General features: G+C 43.8%; 2 protein-coding genes across 2 annotated transcripts; both read right to left on the bottom strand.

Annotated features, from left to right (window-relative positions):
• Positions 1-18,978: 18,978 nt before the first annotated feature.
• Positions 18,979-19,971, bottom strand: LOC136933141 (keratin-associated protein 4-6-like). Its single transcript, XM_067228522.1, has 2 exons — positions 19,966-19,971; positions 18,979-19,569 (listed from the first exon to the last, which is right to left on the bottom strand). Exons 1-2 carry the CDS (start codon positions 19,969-19,971, stop codon positions 18,979-18,981), a joined length of 597 nt encoding a protein of 198 aa, XP_067084623.1.
• Positions 19,972-20,983: 1,012 nt separating this feature from the next.
• Positions 20,984-22,147, bottom strand: LOC136933142 (interleukin-17F-like). Its single transcript, XM_067228523.1, has 3 exons — positions 22,133-22,147; positions 21,624-21,799; positions 20,984-21,203 (listed from the first exon to the last, which is right to left on the bottom strand). The coding sequence occupies exons 1-3, from the start codon at positions 22,145-22,147 to the stop codon at positions 20,984-20,986; spliced, it is 411 nt and encodes a 136-aa protein (XP_067084624.1).
• Between the last annotated feature and the right edge of the window lie 887 nt (positions 22,148-23,034).

The raw sequence follows: 23,034 nt of genomic DNA on the forward strand, positions 1-23,034 counted from the left end.
TTTTAATATCCAGTTTTATTAGTTGTTTTAACACTATCGTAGGTGAATTACGTCTTTCTAACATCAGGCTAGTAGGTACATCGATGGAACTGGACCGGTTTATAGAGCACTCAACTAAATGTTTTAAATGAATGTAGACTATTTATTTTGTTCGAATCTATTACACAGATGGTAGGCCTAAAATAAGTCAGATGTCAGATAGCATTAACTGCACAGACAACACAAAGTGTGTACACAAATGATATTGTAAAAACGATTTTAATCATCATTTACGAGCGTATACCAGATAAGTTAAAAATAGTTGGTTCAACTTGAGCACTTCGCCTTCCAAGTAGAGGCTAAAACCGTCTTCTGAGATTTAATTGATGTAATTTGTTAAGTTTATAGGCACCGTTAAAATCAAACTCTAGATGTATTTCTAACACAAACAAAACGACGTATTTCTATTAATAAAAGCTCTCAATTCAAAACAAGCATTCATTAACAGTTTCCAAATAAATCGAGCCCAAACGGAAATATTTTGAAAAAAAAAAAACGTTTTATTTGTCATCCACAGGATATCACTTAACACATTGCATCACACAGATTTGGTACCTGTACATTGTTTATGTATTTCCTCAGGAGGGTAAAGCTCTGTCTGCTCTCAGTTCCTCCGTCTGTGAACTATCCAAGCTGACTGATGCCCTTTCATTATTGCACTGCTTGCTGCAGCTTCCACAGTAGTGCAACAGGGAAAGAGTGCCAGGCAGAGAGCATCCGGTTTTCTGAGGGAAAGTTCTCCAGGCCCCCGTCCTGAAGGCCCCCAGCCTCCAGGCCCCCACCCTGCCCCCTCACCCTGTCCCCACAGAGCTGCACCCCAGCGGGCAGGACAGCAGCAGCCCAGCTGCTCTCAGGCTTACAGAGACCCTTGCTCTGCAACCAACACAGTCTCAATGGCTGAAATCAATTCTCCATTTAGGATGTTGTGAATGTGATATTACTGAGCAGGGGTGGAGTAGTGGTGGGGATATAGCTCTAATTCAATAGATGATGCATTTTCTTACATTGATAGAATGATCCTGATTCCTGCCCACACAACCTCAAGGCCCACAGCACACTGCCACCATATAAACTAGATGTTGCACCTCAAACTACTTAAAATTAAATTTATTCTTGCAATTATGTAGACACAATTCCCTCCTCTATCTATAACAGTTTTATACACAATAATATGAAACAGATTTTACACTTCCTTAATGACCATACATTCCTATGATTAGGCAAATATATGGTTCCTCAGAATTAATAGGATTTTTTTTACACATGCTTAATAACTATTCGGTATGGCAATAAATGAGTTCTACTGAAACTTACAATATACAACTCTTCCTGAAGGTTTTTTAATTTAAAATAGTCTTTGTCAGAAGTATACTTTGAATAATTTCCATCATTACGAACTCTTATAGTAAAATACATTTCACATCAACAAAAATGACGAGATCAATTCAATTCCAACAACACAATGAACAAGAACAAGTTAATTGACACAATGTAACGTAGGTCCTTGTAGATTTGTGAGTTACACTGGAATAACCTTCCATGAACATGATCAATTCTTTTGTTTTTTCACTGCTTTTTGCTAAAGCTTCTAATGAATTATTTCACAGTGTTTCCGTGTTTTGTATACATGGTGCTGGTGTGGCAATGTGTCTGCTTAACTCACCCTATATCATCATTCATCATTCTTTATAAAAACACAGAGCAAGACTTAAACAAACTTATGGCCTGCAAAAAAATTTAAGTCTTTGCTTTTAAATCACATACTTAATTAAACAACCTTCACAAACAACTAACAATAACTCAATACCAGGAAAACAAGTCAGGAGCCGCCCAGTGGACCTTCCCTGAAGTCGAGACCCTATAAGCAATATTGCACTGCTCTGTTAACACTCAAAGCAGAGGCAATATTGATAGGGTCACGTCTGCAAGGCATCAAATGTGTATAAATGATGATATGAGCACCATACGAGCAGCCTAGAGGACAAGCAGGAGACAGACATGGCGGCCGACGTAGAGATGATTATTAAGGCACACAACATACCTGCGGATTTTGAGGAAAGAATGTCCAATTAGACGGCCCGTCTCCTGCGTTGGCTCTCGTCACGTGGCAGGTTTGTTGACGTCGTGTGAATTCCAAACTCTCAGCAGCTCTGGCGCTGGGCAGACAGGGCTCTGAGTATCCCAGTTCAACCATTTGTTCTGTTTTTGCTGTCTTCTATTTTCTGTTTATCAATCCTCTGTTTTCTTCTTCCTGATTTCTTAAAGCACCCATCAGATAGAAGTTCCACCACCGGCTGTGTGTTATCTCTAGCACAACCTCCAGTTTCAGAACACAGAACACCTAATCACGGCTGACAAGTGACAGCTTATCCGACATTTCCGAGAAAACACGTAAAGACCGAAATCAATAGACCTACGAGTTTTTCATACGACGCAGAGCAGACAGCCTAGCATAAGTGTCCCGTCCTCCCTTTAACAATTGTAAAAACGCAATGAGTCCCACTAAGGCACAAACCAATCAACCATCATTCCTGCTTATTGCATGTCAAATTCTACAGTCAACCACATTGTCGTATTGAAAAATATTTCAGTTTGATCCTGTCTGGACTGTTAATATCCAGCAGTCGTATGTCATACTGAACACGCTTGGTGCACATGGTTTCCTGAGAGGGAGGGAGGGAGGGAGGGAGGGAGGGAGGGAGGGAGGGAGGGAGGGAGGGAGGGAGGGAGGGAGGGAGGGAGGGAGGGAGGGAGGGAGGGAGGGAGGGAGGGAGGGAGGGAGGGAGGTGCATTCATTCAAAATTGAGCTTTTCAAAATCTCAAATTTAAAGAAATGGATATTATAACAAACAATTCTTTGTAACCACTTAGTATCCACCTAAATAATCAAGCACACTTGTCAATTGTAGCCAAACAGGCATAGCAAATATTAAAACCCAAATATTTAAAGCCTACTTGGGTAAGAAGTGACATACAGCTGCTGTAGGTTTACAATAATTCACGTTATCTGACCTATTAAATCAATCAGAACAGACGAGCCACAGAGAAGCGATAGAGGTTTTCAATGTAGCGTTTCTGAGGGACTTTCGAGCTGAAAATCCATAGTCTTCACGTTGTTTCCATTTATCAAGAATAAGGAAACGTTTGGGTCATTTTAAACAGAAACAGCTTCCAAAGAGGCACTATTATTTTCAGTGGCAGAAACAGTGAACTTTGACCCCCATTAAAACCATAGACTTTGGAGACAACAGATGTGAGAAATTCCGCAGTGCCTTTTTTCTTAGAATTTCGAAGGGGCCCCAGCAATGTTCCGAAAACATCCAGTCTCTGATTCAAGGCAATGTAGACCTATTTTATATTTTATTTTTGTTTTATGTTTCTGTTTGAGGATACTCTAATCACATCACTGAAATAAGGTTGTTTTTCCATAATGTCAGACCCACTGATACATTGTCCAGTAAGAAAAACAACAAATAATCCTTAGAACGATCATTAGCATTGCTCCTAAATGGATTTCTAGGATGTGATAAACACCACCATTGGCTGTAGTGGTCAAGGGAAAGCTGATCGAGGTCTATTCAGTTAAATCCAATTGGCTTCATGACTTGCGCTTCATATATTCTGGTATTTGCCTGCCAGCATTCATGCAAGGACAAGCTCCTACTTGCAGTTTTTATAGTGGACTACTGGAAAACAGACTACAAGTATTTTACCCACCCTAAACTCCCGCCCTAATAATCCTTCACGTTCTACCGGTAACATCAACCCAGTGGTCGTGTCAACAAAACCTGGCCGAGGGCCAAACGGCTCCAGCCAGCCTACCTGTGATGCAGGGCTACATCAACACCAGCACAGACACATCTGACTCACTGACAAATCTACATGCAGTAGTCCATCAACTGCACACTGTCATTATCGTACCCAAGGATCTCACCCTATTTTGCACATAAACTCATGGCGCCATATTGTAAACAACATTGAGTAAGGAGTGAACGTATACAGAGGGAATTGGGCTGCCTAGACTGTCCGTCACACACTCTAACACACACACACACTAACTCCCACACAAACACACACACACAGGCAACTAACCCCTCTGGTCACAGAAAGCAGCAGTCTACAGCAGGGATGAAACGTATCCCAAGGCGGTTCCCCTCCTCCCTGTTCCAGAGCAGGACCTGCCCTCTGCATTCCTCAGAGGAAGCCCCTCCCCCATGCGACCTGACACAAACATGCAGCCCCTTCCCACCCACACTGCTGAGGCTTACAAGCATAGGATGGGATCCGCCGGGAAGGGAAATTAGGTAGTGCTTAAAATATATATATATATATGCATTTATTTATTTTTACAAAGTTCCACTCAAATTATTTGTTTGCAAGAGACAAAAACGAATAGCCGGAAATTCATTGATTTATGTCATACCCGTAACTGCAACAAAACAGTGTTATTGGTCAACTGAAAAATGGCAGAATCAGTTCTTCTGTTACCATCCTTGTGGGAAGTTGTTTTAGTGCATAAACGTCTCACAAACACTCTCTGGATAAGAGTGTCTGCTAGAAAATGACTAGATATAAATAACAATATCTTTAAATTGTGATTACGTGACTGTTTCTTCATTGATACTTTTTGGTGGGCCTATTGGTCCATGTTCCAACATAAATAGCCAACAGCAGACATTTAGACAAATATTTGTTTAATGATTAATTGAGAATGAAATTATTTTGGTACAACAATCCCATTTGTGAACATTTAACGTCTTAAATTGTAGCCTATAACTTCAATTGGTTCGATTGATTTGAGTATCAGTCAAATCAGTTTGGGCCTAGCCTAATCTGCCTGCAAAACTGTTATTTTATCTTTAGTTCTACAGTGAATTTATTAGGCTTTTATGTCTAGGTAATAACAGGTAGTTCCTTTATTTGCTGTGAATCTGCCGTTTCTAGCACAGCTGTGGTATTTAAACAACGATATCTTTTTTCTAGGATAGTACATTTTAGCTTGCCTAAATCTAACCCCTTACCAATACAAGAAAACACCACGAGTCGCAGTGGTTTAGGTTAAACCAATGTGTATATTACACTATTTTCAAAACGTGTGAAAAGTTGTGAAACTGACTTCAAAGCATTGTTTGAATGTTACTTTATCTGACACGTGGTTTCCAATGCAAACGAAGACGACCTCTGAAGTTCTGTCGAACAAAATGTTCTTTTTTTGGAGGCGTGGTCAATAGAGGCCCTATCTACTACAGTAAAAAAAAAAAAGCAAGTTTGGTTGAAAACAAGACCATTGACTGATTCTACAGAACGGTGTTGGTGTCATGGGAATAGCTATGCAAAGTGTAGATTCACAACACAGGCGGAAGCATTAAGATAGAAACAGCAGTAAACTTATATAACACATGGCTGGATTTTTGTGTGAGTTTCGATAAGTTGAGCAGGCTGGTCTCGGAGGCGGAAGACGTGAAACACTAGAGGCCCACAGCAGAACCGTGCAAACGCTCTATACACCCTCCGTCCATAAGTGACAGCATCCGCTTCCAGCGAGGCTCTGGCGAAGGCCGAATGCTATGACAATACTATTGCACTGCTTCAGCGGATGGAACAGTAGTGCAACATCGTCAAAGCAGCTGACCTCTGCTCACGGCTAACCGGAGTGCACTCATACACAACCACACACACTCACGCGCGCAAACAAGACACACACATAACAAACACAAATTTGTCCAGAAAAAAGGCCCACTTCATTGTATCACAATGGCCAAAATGCTAAATATTATGTAATTCAGCAAAGAGCACATGATATATAGGCCTACTTTCATTTTTTTTTTACTAAATCCGTTTACAGTTTTGAATCCAAATGTCTGTCTGAACACGACCTATGGACCGTTGAACTTTCCTCCTTCAACATCTAAATGCCTAAATTACTTAATTATATTTCTACATATGTTTCATGTATATCGGCCTAATGTATCGTTAAAGGCTGTCACAATTAAACTTAAATCACACAATCAACTTGGTTTTTGTTTCCTTTATGTCATAAGCTAATTTGTGTAAGCGGAGATAAGGTGTCGTATCCAGAAGAGAGGAGTTCAGGAAGTTGGGGGTGGAGGGTGAAGATTAAGGGTGGGGGTCTTTTATGTCAACCAATGCCCTTTTAATATTGCACTGCTCATCTGATTTCACAGTAGTACAACAGAAAAAGGGCTTTGGACAACAACATTTATGCGGTCTCGTTAAATCCATTGAATATATTTCCAAATCCTTGAATACAGGCCGTCAACTATATTAACAGTCCAAACACATTTTGACAGCATGGGATTACTGCCTATATGCTACGTTTAATTTGGTCGAATTTAAATTTCACACGTACAATTGCACGTGTCATCTAACACTGCCATCTTAGTTTTGATTTGATTTTAATAGCCGGTTATGGGCCTTTGGCGAACATCTGACACAATGTATGAAATAACACCTACTCGATGAAAAATAAGGAATTAAAACGAAAGGTCGAAAATAATAATATTTGGGACAGTGTATGCCTGAGTTTGTAGAGAAAGCACGTCGAATGGTTGAAGTCTGATATGTTGCAAATAGACGTTTAACCTGTTAGTCATCTTATCTTCAATTGTCTACTTTAGTCACATTGTTCAGAATAAATGGACCATTACATTAAACAGGAATGCATCTAACTATACAATTCCAAGCAACGTAGAACGTCCAAAAGTGAAGAATAAAATATAGCCTATGTAATCGAAATAAAAGTTGAAACATTTTTTATGTTTGGGTCAGGTAAAAACTGCAAACACTAGACATAGGAAATGAGGGAGGGGTCAGCATATGCTATGTGGGGCAAAGAGCACATTCCGCGATACAATACCAGAAACCTTCATTTAATACGTACTATTCTTGTCCCCTTGGCCAAAGTGGCAATTTGAAACCCTCCTCGTTTTATAGAGGAAGGGGCGGGGGCGGGTTGTTATTTCCAATGTTCAGATGAGGTTTGAATCACACAAAAACGTCGCCGCCAAAGTGAACCTTCAGAGTTGCAGAACTTATATTTAGGTTCAAGACTTTTTGTAATCAATTCACACTTCAGACTGTGTCTACATGTAAACTCTTTGTAACCTTCCATTAAAATAATTAGCCGCACGTTGACTTCAGACCGTGGACCACCAACTATTTCTAAGTCATTTAGAGGCGTAATTACATCCACCTCATAAATAAGTACAGCAAACTGTTTTGAGACCATTTTCCAATTTCAGGGGTTGCAATAGGCTAATCACCTACAGCATTACCGTGTGTCAATAACTCCAAATAAACTATTTTGATACCGTGACTGTATAATGCATTTGGGGGCTGAAAAACTGACTCCTGCCAACTTATAACAAATCTTTGTCTTAGCAAGAAGACATTCACCAAAAAGGCTAAGGCCCAACAGGAATAGTTTTAATTCGTGTAAAAACAGGCTACATTTCATTCGAAAATGGGACTCTTATGCCCACACCCGCCAGCCTTCAATATAGGCTACACTGGGCTTTCAATAACAGTTATATCTTAGTGTTGTAAGAATACATAGGTACAAGAATGAACCTCTTGACATAACCCATACACGTCAATAGTCATGACCACCTCTGCGTTCACACATAATGCATGTGCATTCACTTGTCAATCACACCCCTTTCTCTGCCCCTGTATCACAGCGCGGGCCAACACACACACACACACAAAATATTTTAAACTACTTCAGCCGAGTGCGTACCCCTCCCTATCCTGAATACCCAAACCAACATCCCGGTATCGCCGCGAGCTCCCGCCATTTCCCCCACTCACAAGGATGCTACTCACACGGAGATGAGCTCCTCAGTTCATGAATGGTACCTGGCCATGGGAGGGACAATCCTTGGAAGACAGAAAAGGAGAACGAGAAAATGAGCAAAAGTTGTTTATGTGATAGCAGGTAAATGTTCTGCATTTATCCGGCGTATTCCCCAAACGAACATCCATTGCAGTGTTAAGTTGTTCGACCAAGCATGGAAGGCTGTCGCATGCATTGTCTCCAAAATAGAAATTGCATTTCGTCCATGGCCAATCCTCACGGCCTCCGAGCTCCGGACTCCATCTTTGACTAGTTGACATTCAGCTCTTGCTGAGGCAAATTCCTTATTTGCATGCCAGTTTCCGATTGGCCCGTTTCTGCGCTAGTCTTTGCCGCGTGACGAGCCATTGGTTGAATATGTCGGTCTTTAACTATCTTATCACTTCTAGGATTGGTCGCGTACCAAGGAACGTCATCGTATAGTTTTCTTTTAACAATGAACCTACATTCTGTCTTCCATTCACAAATTTCTGATTACCCGCGTGGAGGTTGCGAGATAGTCATTTAACTTCTCTATTAAAGTTTGCCTGAAAAGCTATTCTCTGCTACTTTATATCCCCTGGATTTGTACGTTTGTGTAAAGCCACATATATTGTATTCGATCTAGAGAATACAAGCAGAGAAATTATCTATGAATTTACTGTCCCATGGGATAGAACATAAATGAATGTAATCACTTCCTGACCTCCAAACCATCAGAAGTGAGCATGCACATTTGTACTCCGTGTAATTAGCACAAGATATAGCCTATCTATGTATCCACGTACGCACGACAATCTCGATGTTATTCATACACTAAAACATACACAGATTTCAGACTTCACCAGAAAACAGTGTGGGCAAGACTGGGAAACCTTTTCAGCGTTCGCCTATACTAGTGTCATGGTAACCCTGGTAACCAGTTTGTTAGGCTAAACAAATGCCCTGACAATGGACGTTTTTTCGTATATGCAACTCATATAGCAGGGGTACAGAGCTGGGTAGGGTAGCAGGGGTACAGAGCTGGGGTCGGGTAGCAGGGGTACAGAGCTGGGTAGGGTAGCAGGGGTACAGAGCTGGGTAGGGTAGCAGGGGTACAGAGCTGGGGTAGGGTAGCAGGGGTACAGAGCTGGGGTCGGGTAACAGGGGTACTGGGGTAGGGGACTAGCGTGCTGAAGGCGCTTTGGTTGACGCTTGGAGTAGGGCAGCGGGCTGTGAAATTTGGCATTCCTGACCAATGGTGCTGAACTAATGGCATTGTCCAGCGGAAAAGAACCCGCCTTTCGCTACCACACTCCCCCCTCCCGGTTCTGCGGGGACCTGATTGTGCAGCTAATCGGCGGAGAACGTTTGATGTCAGGCAGAATGAATTCCGAAAGCTGCGAGAGGAGCGAAAGAGGGGACACTTCTATCTGCGCCTTCAGTATCTCTCCCGCTCTCCCACTGACTTTCATACAAAAACTTGCTTAAACCGAGCTCACCCTCTCCTCTAAATACAGATTAAACCAGCCTGTTATGTGTTTGAAACGCTATGTAAGGAATGTTCGTCTGTGTGCACGCGCACGGGATAGGAGTTTGAACCGGGCGCGCGTGAGCAGCCTGTGTGGCTGAAGTGTAGAACGGGGGCGGGGCAGAAGGAATAAATCACAGAGCGAGGTATGTGGGACAGAGGAAGGTGGTGTAAATGCCCATATTTAGTCATGAGGCCCCCGGTCTAATTCTGTTGATATGCTATATCATCACCATTTGTCAACTACACCAAAGATGTAATCATAGGCTTACTTGCTTTGCTGTTCACATGACGAAGCGTTGTTTTTACAGGTTACAAAACACATTCTACGTTGGAAAAAAACAGCTCAAGTAAGGCGTGTCAAGAGACTAGAAACTTGTTTGCCAAAGTTAATATATAGTACAAGTACTTGTGCAATCGCATACCGGTAAATGACTTGACAGACGTTGCAAGCAGGGCCTTACTCTGAATATAATTTAATATTAATTAAAAATCACATGAGCTTTCTCTAATAAACTGATGGAAACGAGAAGACAACTCAATAAAGTAATCAAATGAAGAAATGCGTCCAGAAGGTCGACTTCAAACCAAACGGGATCAAGCAATCACACTTGACTCTGAATGCCCAGCCTGTGTTGTCACTTCCTCACTGCATGACGCTGCAGGAAGTTATGAATTAAATGATTTGGGGTGTCTGTATTAGGTAACAGCTCATTAATAACAAAAAACAACCGAATAGAAACTCTGAAAAATGAAATAACAAATACATGTTTTTGAAAAATTATTATATCAGCAACAACTATTTATACACAGCATGAATACATTTGCAGTTAATCAGTGATAGATTTATTTTAGTTTATTTGCAATGTGATTACACTGGAGGTGTTTTTGTATTCTCAGTTGTTAGCTAAGAGTAATATGAATAACTGTGGTTAGAAAATCTTTGGAAGGCTAAGCAAAGTAAACCAACTGTCCATCACACAGACAGCCATCCATTCTGTGGTCCCTGTTCAGACTGTACGTGAGCCATGGCCCGGCTGTCAGGAGGCCTGGGGTCTCGTCCTGGGGTCTCGTCCTGGGGTCTGTTCCTGGGGTCTCGTCCTGGGGTCTCGTCCTGGGGTCTCGTCCTGGGGTCTCGTCCTAGGGTCTCGTCCTGGGGTCTCGTCCTGGGGTCTCGTCCTAGGGTCTCGTCCTGGGGTCTCGTCCTGGGGTCTGTTCCTGGGGTCTCGTCCTGGGGTCTGTTCCTGGGGTCTCGTCCTGGGGTCTCGTCCTGGGGTCTCGTCCTGGGGTCTCGTCCTGGGGTCTCGTCCTGGGGTCTCGTCCTGGGGTCTCGTCCTGGGGTCTCGTCTTGGGGTCTCGTCCTGGGGTCTCGTCCTGGGGTCTCGTCCTGGCTCACAGCCCAGGCTGAGTCCCACCTGCTCCCAGGGGGTGTTTCACCTCAGATACATGCATTTCTATTCAGCTGAGGATTTTGAATTCACAAGCATTACTCCTGTTTGAGGCGCAGACTGTCATATGTAGGCCCATCTGTATTTGTAGTTGTGTGTTGTTAGTTTTGAAACAAACCTGTCCTACAAGCTCTGAACGAGTCTCTCTTAGTGTAAAAATCAACAATGTTGGCATCAACGTGTCAATCAGGTGTCAACTTGTCAAACTGTTCCTTTAAACCAATGAGAATCGAAAGAATGCTGATGAAATGCTTTTGGTCTTTCCTTTGCCCCCACGCCGGTCACCTGACCAGCCGCATGCTAACATGTGACACACCTCTGGCAGACGTGTGCACAGACACACACACACAGTCAGACACACACATGTGCACAGACACACACACACACACACACAGTCAGACACACACATGTGCACAGACACACTTCCACACTAACACTCTCCCCCATGTTGGGTTTAAGACTCACACATGAGTGACCCCTAAAGTCTTAATTTCTGTTAGTTTTATGATGCATTAAGCCCTTGTTTACACGGCCTATAATAGGTGTGCAAGCCACACTGTAAACAGCAGTGAACTGACCCACAGGAAGGTATAAAGCACACACACACATCCTATAGACACACATCCTATAAACACACATCCTATAGACACACGTACTATAGACACACGTCCTATAGACACACGTCCTATAGACACACGTCCTATAGACACACATCCTATAGACACACGTCCTATAGACACACATCCTATAGACACACATCCTATAGACACACGTCCTATAGACACACATCCTATAGACACACATACTAACACTATCTGAAGGGTCTCCAAGTATGTTATTGTCAGGAAATAAAATGAGTCAGAAACCGGATACAACTCTTTATCTGAGGACGGTTTGACGTGGTAGAAATACTCTTGCCTTATAGATGACATACATTTCTGTAAATCTGACCAATCACTAAAAAGCTGAGGTGTTTTGTACACATGTTTGTTTTGTACACATGCATAGGAGGTGTGTGCTATATACACACACACATACATACATATTCACACACACAAACCTTTCCTTTTGCTTCCTCCTCTTCCTCCCCCTATCTCAACTCTGCTAGCATCATCAGCCTGCTCTTCACACAATACTGTAACACAAAGAAAGAAACTGAGTCGATTCTAAAATAATTACGTCACCCCCCCTCCCTCCCCCTCCTCTTCCCTCCCCCCTCCAGTTACCCTCGTGTCTTTGTACCCTTCTTCCCTAGAGAAGGCCCTCCTCCCCCAAACTAGCCCTCACTCTCCTCCTCCCAAAAATGACCTTTGACCCCCAAGGGGTCAGCAACCGTAGAATACCCAGATGTCACGGTGTGGAATGCTGGGTGGCTCAGGTTACCCTGGGCAACGTGGCGCCAGAGAGAGAGAGGGAGGGGGGGGGGAGAGACAGAGAGGGGGAGCGAGAGAGTGAGAGAGAAAAAGTGGGAAAGAGAGGGAGAGAGAGTGTGTATTTGAATGGAGCATACCTGAAATCCAGCCTTCCAACTAAAGCTACTGGTATACTTGCTTATAAGCAGCCTTTTGTGATAGTATAAACTTCAAAATGCCTTTATTAATTTTTGTTGTGAAAAACACAAAACAATTACATGTATTACGTTGATATTTCCTCCTTGTATACTAGTAATATAATTTGCGTCAATTGCACTTAATTTACAGTGTCCTAATATTCCATAATATTTCAATCAAAACATGCCTACATTCATATGCAGGGTTGCAATAATGTGTTTCATAATGGCATTATGGTTTACCTTGTTTGTCAGTGGGGGTGATCGTGAAATCATAATGGTACTGTCCAATGTGATGTCACAATGCTTGTCTGTGATGACTATAGAAGGTGGCACGATTCCTGGCTGCCAGCTCAGTTTTGGTGTCATGTTGGTTATTTGTGATGTCATAGTGGTATTCCTTGGCATAACACTGACATCACACTGCCAATGTCTTCCTGTGAGATGTCAAAAAGAGGTTGTGCTATAGTTTCACATTGGTGTGCTATGTCATAACGATATTGCATTTATGTAAATTGAATATTCTTCTGTGGTTGTTTGTTTTAATTGTAGATCACTGTGAAATTTGTTTTCAATCAGATTTTCTGTGATTTTACAAATCATTTAAACTTTTCTATTAATACCTCATTTGGATAAAGGCATCTGCTAAACGAAGAACATTTTAAATGTAAAACTTTATGAAACACAAACAAAGAACAAAACAAACTATTAAGCTTGTTTTGTCTCCTTTTCAACCGTTAACCTTGTTCCTGTCTGAGGGGAGATCTTCTACCCCCCCTAGCAGCCTCATCCTGAGCTCAGCCTGCAGCTCCCTCAGCTCCAGGTACAACTTGGTTTTAGGATGTCAGATCAAGCATCAGATTAACCTCCCCAACTGCCGACAGCAAATAAATATGTGAAACACTGAAAACAATACTGTGAAATTCACCTAAAACTGAACCTAGACCAGTGCAGTAACCTGCTCCTAGTGCCTCACCATCTCCCAAACAAGTTTTCTTGGTTACATCATCACATCCTCCTCAAGCCCCGCCCTTTCCATGATGTCAGAGGTCAAATGAGAACCTGCTATAAACACCCAGGGTGGCTTTCTGGAAACACACTTATTCCTTTACAAACAAACGAATTCATTTTTGAGTCATTTAGAAATCTGCCATTTTTGGTTTTCTATTTTGGTGTTGTCCAAACTATGACAAAGCTGACATCTGAATTGATTCCTTCAGATATCGATATATTCTCCTTTTACATTCAGGGACGTGCTGGACTCGGGGCATGTTTTCCATGAATAGTTTTTTGCTTTGATGTGACCCAGCACCTCTGAAACTCCTGACTGACATTATTTGCAACCATTTGTTTGTTTTTAAGTCCTTGTTTCAACCTATTTTCTTACCAGTTACAGAGTTATCCTAAACTATGCTAGTAAACACAGTTGCCTAAATCGAATGCAATATGAAGATTAACTAAATGCAATCTGAGTGGAGTTTACTTATAACTAAACAATTATTTAGCTCTTTCGTGTATGCAGAAACATACACAGATACAACCGGCAGGTATTTCGATTAATTGAATGAGGAATGGTTACGTATTTTTTTAATAACAATGTTTACTTTAGATCATTTGCCAGCCGAGGGGGTAGAATGAGGAAACGTATTTGGCTGAGAGTCCCCTCCCCTCTTCTCTCCTTTTCACCGCGCATATCTGCATGAGTTTTTGAAGGCAGCCACAAATGGAGGCCTATATCTTCCGCGAAGAGGCGTTGTACTCGCATTCCAAGGGGCGTGACTACATTTGTAGCCTCCGGATTCTGTTTCCTGACTGGTCCCACCGTAGCTGCTTAACTACTATTTTGGTACTCCCTTTTCCGCCTTAAGACAAGAACGTTTCGTCATATACTTTTTGATGATTTACGATAGATCTCTTATTTCTGTTGGTGGACAAGGCTTTTTGACATAATCAAAGAAGTAAATAAGTGAATTCTGTAACCTCAAACAAGATATTTTAGGGTTAATTATTTTTGGACAATTGACTATACAGGCTTGTATGATGAGGCTATATTGACCAACATCTTACCGTAATATTAGCATGAAATTCACCTGAAGAGTGGTTGTACTGTTGTATGTAGCCTGTTCAGTATTTATACTACACTAAAGACATGAAATCGAAAAAATATCAAATGTTGTTGTCATAGGGAATTCATTTTATTATTAATATTTAAATGTAAATTGTCTTTAACGAATTCCAAAATATTGAGGAATTACTGATAACAATTTTGTTAGTATTGTGGTTTGACTGTTTTGGAAAACAGCATGCAAGTTATGATGTTTGTACCTTTCAAATATATCTTAACAATAATTTTCATTTATTTTTATGGCCTACAAAATTATTGAATTGTTGCCTTTACAAATATACTTATGTTATGAATAGCTACGTTTTGATAAATTATTGAGGGTATTAAGTAGGCTATTAAATAGGAATGTTATTGTTTCAGATTGTCTCGAGGAAATACCAATATGTTATTGTCTAGAGGAAATAAAACCAATAAAAAAAAAGCGAGCAAGGAACATTATTAATGTCAAAAACACCACATTTGCTTTTTGAGATTTGTATGGCAAAGTTTTACTGGAAAATAACAAACTGCCATCATCAAATAAATTATCTGGATCTCTTCTAAATATTTAGATGGAATAACCAGATTCTAAAGATAATCAATAAGTTCATTTTCTGTTTTCTCGTGGAATAATATAAAATACAACTCATGAAAACATGTTACAAATGACCTCTATTTTTATTTATAGCTTTGTAACTCAAAATGTTAAAGGCCTTGCTTTCTTAAGTAATTAATTATCACAAATGGTTTAGGCAGAATGATGTTGATTCAAACATTTTGGAAAAGTACATCATCAGTTTTTTGTTAAATCATTCAACCTTTTTTTCTTTAGTCACATTGAATCAGAACTATGAAAATAGGTACTTTTTGGTTAAATGTGGTTTCATTCTTAATTTAAAAGGATTTACAAGTGACTTTGGACAGTGTTATTTTAGAGATAAAGATAACTGACAATTATAAGATATTGTTCTATGTAACTGCAGTCTCTTTCCATCTCTTGTTTTTCCTGAAATGCTGTTTGTAATGTCTCCTCTACAGGACACTGTCTCCTGTACAGGACACTGTCTCCTTTAGAGGACACTGTCTCCTGTACAGGACACTGTGTCCTCTACAGGACATTGTCTCCTCTACATGGAATGTTTGGGAAGGTGGGAAGTTTTGCAAAAAAATACATTTGAAAGGAATTTAACAGATTTGTGTTCATAGATTGGGTTCCGGAGAAAGAATAAACAAACATGTTGTGTTGCCATGTGAGGTGATGTACTTAAGTCGGCATGTCACCAAAAAAATCGGTATTGGTTTTCGTATGTTAGCATGATAGCTTTTATGCGTGTTAAACTTCCATATTGTATTCATTGATGTGTGTGTTTGCTTGTGAGTATATGTAATGAATGTGTGAGCGTGTTTACGTGTCTGTTCCTGCTGGTCTCCTGAAAAAGAGAATGTACACAGCTTGGAACTTCAGAGGAATTCCACCCTCACTGTCCACATACCTCCTCACCATGAGTGGAAAGGTCAAAGAGCACCAATCGCAATGGCGAGAGGACTCTGTTCAAACAACTCTGGAATTCTAGGTTGGAACTCGGAAAAGAGAAGGCAGGGTGGGAGGGGGGGGTGGTTTCCATCCACACAGAGGAAGAGAGGAGAGGGGGAGGGGGTTGCCAGGGGTCAGGGGTGAGGTGTGTGTGGTGAGGGATAAAGGGATGCATGAAGCTACCCTCATCAAATCTAATCAATATTCCAATGAGGGAATGGGGGGCTGTTGTGGTCCTCCAATAGCTATGACCTCGTCGGACTCCTACCCTGTTCAGTGTGGAAGTCTCTGTGATGTTTGTACTCTTCTGAGAGAGAGAACAGTTTCCAGCTCAATCAGATAAAAACGTAAACAGAGAGAACAGAAAAGATGGTTGAAATGGTGAGAAGGAAAACGGGTCAGAAACAAGTGATTTAAGGACAGATGGGGAATGGGTAGTAAACAAACAAGAGTTTGAGAAAACTGACAGACAATCTGACAAAGACTGATTGAAGACTGACCAGACAATTAACTAAACTCATCTGGAACACACTTTTCGAGTCCCTCGTAGGAATAGAAAAATAACATTTTGAAAGATGTTGGTCTTTCCAAGGGTTGTTTTCAGTTTCCTTTCAGGGGCCATGTTTCTGGACCCTCACTGACCTTTCTAACAGCTCAGTGCTACAATCCATACTTTGGCGGTGGAATTCCCACAGCTAGTCTGAAGAACTTTCTAACTCTAACGATATATAGAACCATATTCTTCAGGAAACACTGGGTTGAGGAGAACTAGAGGTGGACTGGAGGAGAAGAAGGAAGAGGTGGAGGAAGGAGAGTAGAGGAGGATGGAGATACAGGGTGAAGAGGGGGAGGGAGGAGGAGAAAGTTGGGAAATGAGGAGGCAGAGGACGAGAAGGCGCAGGATGAGACAGAGAACAAAAGGAGGGGTGGAGGAGAAAACGGAAGAGTGGAAGAAGGTGGAGAAGTTGGAACAGAGAGATGAAGCCACTGAAATGAAGGACAGAATGGGGTAACTCAGTAGAGAGGGCAGTGTGGAAGGAGAGAAGGAGGAAGGAGAAGAGTGAGGTGAGCAGGAGTGATGAGGAGGAAGAGCCTCTCTGTGACAGATGAGAAGTAGATGTGCTGGGGGAGAAAAAGCTGTGACTCAGCAATCAGGGCTTTGTTCACACGCTCTCTCTTTCACCCTCTCTCTCTCTCTCTCTCTCTCTCTCTCTCTCTCTCTCTCTCTCTCTCTCTCTCTCTCTCTCTCTCTCTCTCTTTCACTCTCTCTCTCTCTTTCACTCTCTCACCCTCTCTCACCCTCTCTCTCTCACCCTCTCTATATCTCCCTTTTTTCTCTCTGTTTCTCTCCCTGTGTCCATCTCTCTGTTTCTCCCTCTGTGTTCCAGATCTTTCGACATCTCTTTACACTCCCCCCGTCAGCCCAAACCCCTCCCATGACTGGATGCTCTGGCCACACACACTGCCATCTTGGAGCCAGTTCCTTCAGGTCTGTGCGTGACTGATTAGTGCACGTGAGCCCCACGCGTGCACGTTACCAGTTGTCATGGCGAAGTCTTGTTTCTGTGTCTACTGATGTTTGTAAGGTTCATCCTGTCTCTTCTCATAATCCAGGGAGCCCCCTCTCGGCCAACAACATCCCTGTTTGATCTGAGCACGGGCAATAAGGCTGTGCGTCGTGTTCCATTCTAATGGATCCGGTGCGATGCGAAAAACTGGAGCACGTTGCCATGGCAACGCAGCCACAGACCTCATAAGGCAGCGTAACGGGAGAACGGCGCAACCACACGTCCACAGAGTCACAGCGCTGTTCTACCCAATCACAACGAGGGGTGTAGGGGCAGGGGGAGGAGGGGCAGGGGGAGGAGGGGCAGGGGGACGAGGGGCAGGGGGAGGAGGGGCAGGGGGAGGAGGGGCAGGGGGATGAGGGGCAGGGGGACGAGGGGCAAGGGGACGAGGGGCAGGGGGACGAGGGGCAGGGGGACGAGGGGCAGGGGGACGAGGGGCAGGGGGAGGAGGAAATCTCCATGCTTCTTCCCCTTCTTCCTCTCTCAGTTAGGATCTATAGGATCTCATCGGCTGTAAGGGTGTGTGGCTGTGAGGCTGTGAGGGTGTGTGGCTGTGAGGGTGTGAGGCTGTGAGGCTGTGAGGCTGTGAGGCTGTGTGGCTGTGAGGCTGTGAGGGTGTGAGTCTGTGAGGGTGTGAGGCTGTGAGGGTGTGTGGCTGTGAGGCTGTGAGGCTGTGAGGCTGTGTGGCTGTGAGGCTGTGAGGCTGTGAGGGTGGGTGGCCTTTTCAGTGGTGAGTCACCCCCCTTCTGAGTCACCAGCTGACTGTGATATACATCCACTGTGATTCAGACTGTGTTCAGGAGTTCTCACTATCTTTCAGAAAGTATGTCAGCTGGACATACTTTCTGAGCAAAATCGTATTTTACTTTTAACACATTTAATATTTTACCCATTTAAATTCATGTATACCAGTGGACCCCTCCCCCCCTTCTACGCACGTAAAACAGCCCAGTCATGCATTTGCATACGCGTGCATCTGCTGCAGCCTGTCAGCCCATTCACCCTGCAGCCGCAGGCTGGGGGCTAGGATGCATTTAATTGATTGCCCACTTTCAAGGGAGAGCGAAGGAAAAGAAATCTGTCTTATTACCCCCCCCCCCCCCCTTTCTCCCCCCTCCCAACCCCAACGCCCCCCCAACCCCCAGCCATCTGCCTGTGGGTCACCATCCCATCACCATCCCAAAAGATACAGAGCCGTCCTCCTTTCTTTGCCCCCCTGCACACGTATCCCTGTCCTCCATCCTCTCACCCCCCGTGACCCGACCGACACCCTGCAGCCTGCAGGTCTGACTGAGGCCTGCAGCCTGGAGGAGCTGAATCAGCCGGCTGCAGCTTCCAGGAGCAGGTCTGGGTGGATCATGTCTGGGTGGATCAGGTCTGGGTGGAGCAGGTCTGGGTGGAGCAGGTCTGTAAGGAGCAGGTCTGGGTGGAGCAGGTCTGGATGGAGCAGGTCTGGATGGAGCAGGTCTGGGTGGAGCAGGTCTGGGTGGAGCAGGTCTGGATGGAGCAGGTCTGGTTGGAGCAGGTCTGGATGGAGCAGGTCTGGGTGGAGCAGGTCTGGGTGGAGCAGGTCTGTAAGGAGCAGGTGTAGATGGAGCAGGTCTGGGTGGAGCAGGTCTGGGTGGAGCAGGTCTGTAAGGAGCAGGTGTAGATGGAGCAGGTCTGGATGGAGCAGGTCTGGATGGAGCAGGTCTGGGTGGAGCAGGTCTGGGTGGAGCAGGTCTGGATGGAGCCGGTCTGTAAGGAGCAGGTGTAGATGGAGCAGGTCTGGGTGGAGCAGGTCTGGGTGGAGCAGGTCTGTAAGGAGCAGGTGTAGATGGAGCAGGTCTGGATGGAGCAGGTCTGGATGGAGCAGGTCTGGGTGGAGCAGGTCTGGGTGGAGCAGGTCTGTAAGGAGCAGGTGTAGATGGAGCAGGTCTGGATGGAGCAGGTCTGGATGGAGCAGGTCTGGATGGAGCAGGTCTGGGTGGAGCAGGTCTGGTTGGATCAGGTCTGGGTGGAGCAGGTCTGGATGGAGCAGGTCTGGATGGAGCAGGTCTGGGTGGAGCAGGTCTGGATGGAGCAGGTCTGGGTGGAGCAGGTCTGGGTGGAGCAGGTCTGGATGGAGCAGGTCTGGGTGGAGCGGGTCTGTAAGGAGCAGGTCTGGATGGAGCAGGTCTGGATGGAGCAGGTCGGTTGATTCATGTGACAGTCTCAAGAGTTAGTTTGGAGTTGTGGTCATAGTTTCTTATCATTAGTCCTGTGTACTGTAAGGGTTTAACACCTGACTTTGAAACATAATCAAACTCTTTATTTACTGGTCTTGGAAATGTAATGAAAAAAATTGGAGAAAAAAACATTTACATAAAGGATCCATACCGCCATCAAGTGGTTTGATGTGAGCATTGCATGTTCTATTTACTAATTTTAAAGGCTAAAGGGGTTATGCCAGAGAACAGGCTCTGGTTATGCGGAGTGCCCAGGAAACGAACCGGAAAACAGATGTAATCATTTCCGCTGCTGTGCTAACCAAACGGCAAACCCAGCTAGTTCACACAATCAATAACATTATTATTAAGTTCTTAGCGTTAAGAGCTTCTTAACGAATCTGGGAAACCCGGCCATTATCATTATGAGCATTTTGGCCGTTTAAATTAGTTCACTTTGAAGACCATGTATTTATCCAAACCGTTTAAGTACCAGATGCGGGAAAATACGAAACAGTGATTTTTCATGCGTATCTCAGTGTGAAATGTCCGGATGATCTGATGTTGTACCGCCTGGCTAAATGCAGAATTCCCATAGCCTATTTCGGTTCAAAAGTAACGTGAGTAAACACACCTTCAACTTTGACCCATTGGTGGCGCTAGATGGTTGGAATGGGAGACATGAAACTTGGTGAAATTGATGAGGGGACTGGTCCCAAAGAGTGTGCCAAGTTCGACAACTTCTGACAATACGGTTCTAGGGGCTGCCATAGACTCCCATGGCAAAAGAAGATGTGTAATAATAATAAATAATAAGAAGAAGAAAAGGTAGAAACACTTAAGGTGGCTTCGCCGCTTCGCGGCTTGGCCACCAATTATGAGAAGAATCTGGCAGTGCTATGATTTTTGTAGACTCCAAGCTCATTGTCCACTGTGCTTTTCTGAAAGGGACTCGTTCTAAATCCATCTGTATTCAATGAACATATAAAACACATAAATATTTTTTTCTGTGAGGTGGGAAATTTATTGATTATAGGAATTTGACATAGATACATGATTATAAATCATAATACTTATAAGTGACATTGGCAACACAACACAACAACTAACAAAGCATATGAACATAACATTCTCAACATCACCATGAATACATAATGTGAAACTAAAATATACAGTTTAATATCCAGTTCTTAGAATAAGCTTTGTCTAGAAGTAGCGCATATACAGGCGATGTTAATGGCCTCATATTCCAGAGAGTAGGTGGCACAGCGTGTGTTCTTCCTGAGAACAGGCATCTTCAGGGTGATGGGGAGGGTCTCCAGGCTGCTGTCTAAACCCCTGCAGGAGTGGCTGGTCAGGCAGTTAGCCTCATAGATGACCTGAGGGACCCTGTCCAGGTCAATGTGCTCCCTTGGAAAGAGAGAGAAACGGGTTAAATCAAGGTACCAATTCTCCTCCAGCTGAACCAGGGGCCAAAGTTTGTTTTCACATGTGGGTGGGGCAGTTTTGTTTTTTTATAACCGAGGATGCGGCCGTAAAATAAATTCTAAACATAAAGTGTGAGGGACAGATTTGCCGTTTTCAAATTGTAACTGAAACCTGAGCTGAATACTTACTGAACATTCAGAAAAAAAAGCTATCGGCCAAAGACTTTGAGACCTTCTGATCTACTGCTCATAAATTATGTGAAAAGCACTATGCTGGTGAATTAAGAATATTCCCAACACTCCTTGACTATGTTGCATTCACCCTTTTTTGTCTACAGGGGAGGTTAGGAAGCTAGTTATCCGACGTAGAAGTGTCCTGCCGTCGGGGGAGTCAGCTACTCACACATAGCTCCAGGGGGCCACGCTGCGCTTGTTGATGCTGTTGGGCAGGCTGACGAGCTGGGCGTGGTACTCCTCCAGGCTGCTGGTGCAGTAGGCCTCATCTACACACTGGCCCCCCAGGGGCCCAGCCAGGCACTGGCGCAGGACCAGCAAGCAGACCACGAGCAGCCGAAAGACCTGCCGGAGGAGGAGAGAAGGGTTTGGTTTCAGCTCTGTGGCTGGAATACCGGAGGGTTTCATTTTATCTGATAGACTTAGATGATGCTATAAAGATGTAAAGCTTTTAAATTAAATACTAATTGCAAGTTCTCACCCACCAGTGAGATGTGATGTGGGATATTACTTGTCTAAGGGAAAACCAAACTCATTCACAAAGTCACATCAAACACAATCACCTCATGTAGCCTATAGTCCATCAGTGGGAATCACTTACCTCCCATCATCTGTACACCATCACATGCCTATCAATCTATTACTCCAGGTAGCAATCATCACCACACAGTGTCTCACCTGGAGTTGTTGCATGCTGGGATGTGATGGTGGGTCTTGGAGGTTGTTTCTGAGCAGGAGGTTCTGGACGGATGTTGTTTGGGGCTTGTGGATACTTCAGGTCTTCTCTCAGATAGATCCAGTTCGGTGTCCATCGAGTCAGACTGTGGCGGCATTTATACTCCAGGGAAGGAGAGTCTGGATGGGGGGGGATATTCTTAATTATCATTTAGCCTTGGCAAAGGCATTTAATGAGTTCATGTGTGCGTCATAACGTTTGGAATTTGAATACAAATTTAAAACAGTTCACTGGAACATCCAGCGAAAGAAAGCCTCTAAAGCCCATCCAGGTTGACCATACCTGCCCCACACCTGCCCCACCATGCTGCCCCACACCTGCCCCATACCTGCCCCACCATGCTGCCCCACACCTGCCCCACCATGCTGCCGCCCCACACCTGCCCCATACCTGCCCCACACCTGCCCCACCATGCTGCCTTCTGGACTACCAAGCCCTCTTCTCCAGACCTCTACGGTACATCGTCCCACAGCTAACCTACCCACCTAACCCTAACCCATAGCTAACCTACCCACCTAACCCTAACCCATAGCTAACCTACCCACCTAACCCTAACCCATAGCACACACCTAAGATTCAGTCCAGGCCGTCTGATCCACCTAAACATAGACTTCCAATGTGTTTCTCTTGCTCTAAACTCATAATGGCCGGGTTTCCCAGATTCGTTAAGAAGCTCTTAACGCTAAGAGCTTCTTAGGAGCGTTCTAAGAGCGTTCTAGAGCGCTCTTGGAACGTTCCTAAGAAGTGTTGGCTCTTTAATGTCATTGTGTACTAGACTTGGAAAGCTAGTTGTTTTAGTACATTCAAATAGATTTGAGGAGCAGCCATGATGCATTGGAGACAT

The sequence above is a fragment of the Osmerus mordax genome, chromosome 24 (assembly GCF_038355195.1).
Source record: "Osmerus mordax isolate fOsmMor3 chromosome 24, fOsmMor3.pri, whole genome shotgun sequence".
NCBI lineage: Eukaryota > Metazoa > Chordata > Actinopteri > Osmeriformes > Osmeridae > Osmerus > Osmerus mordax.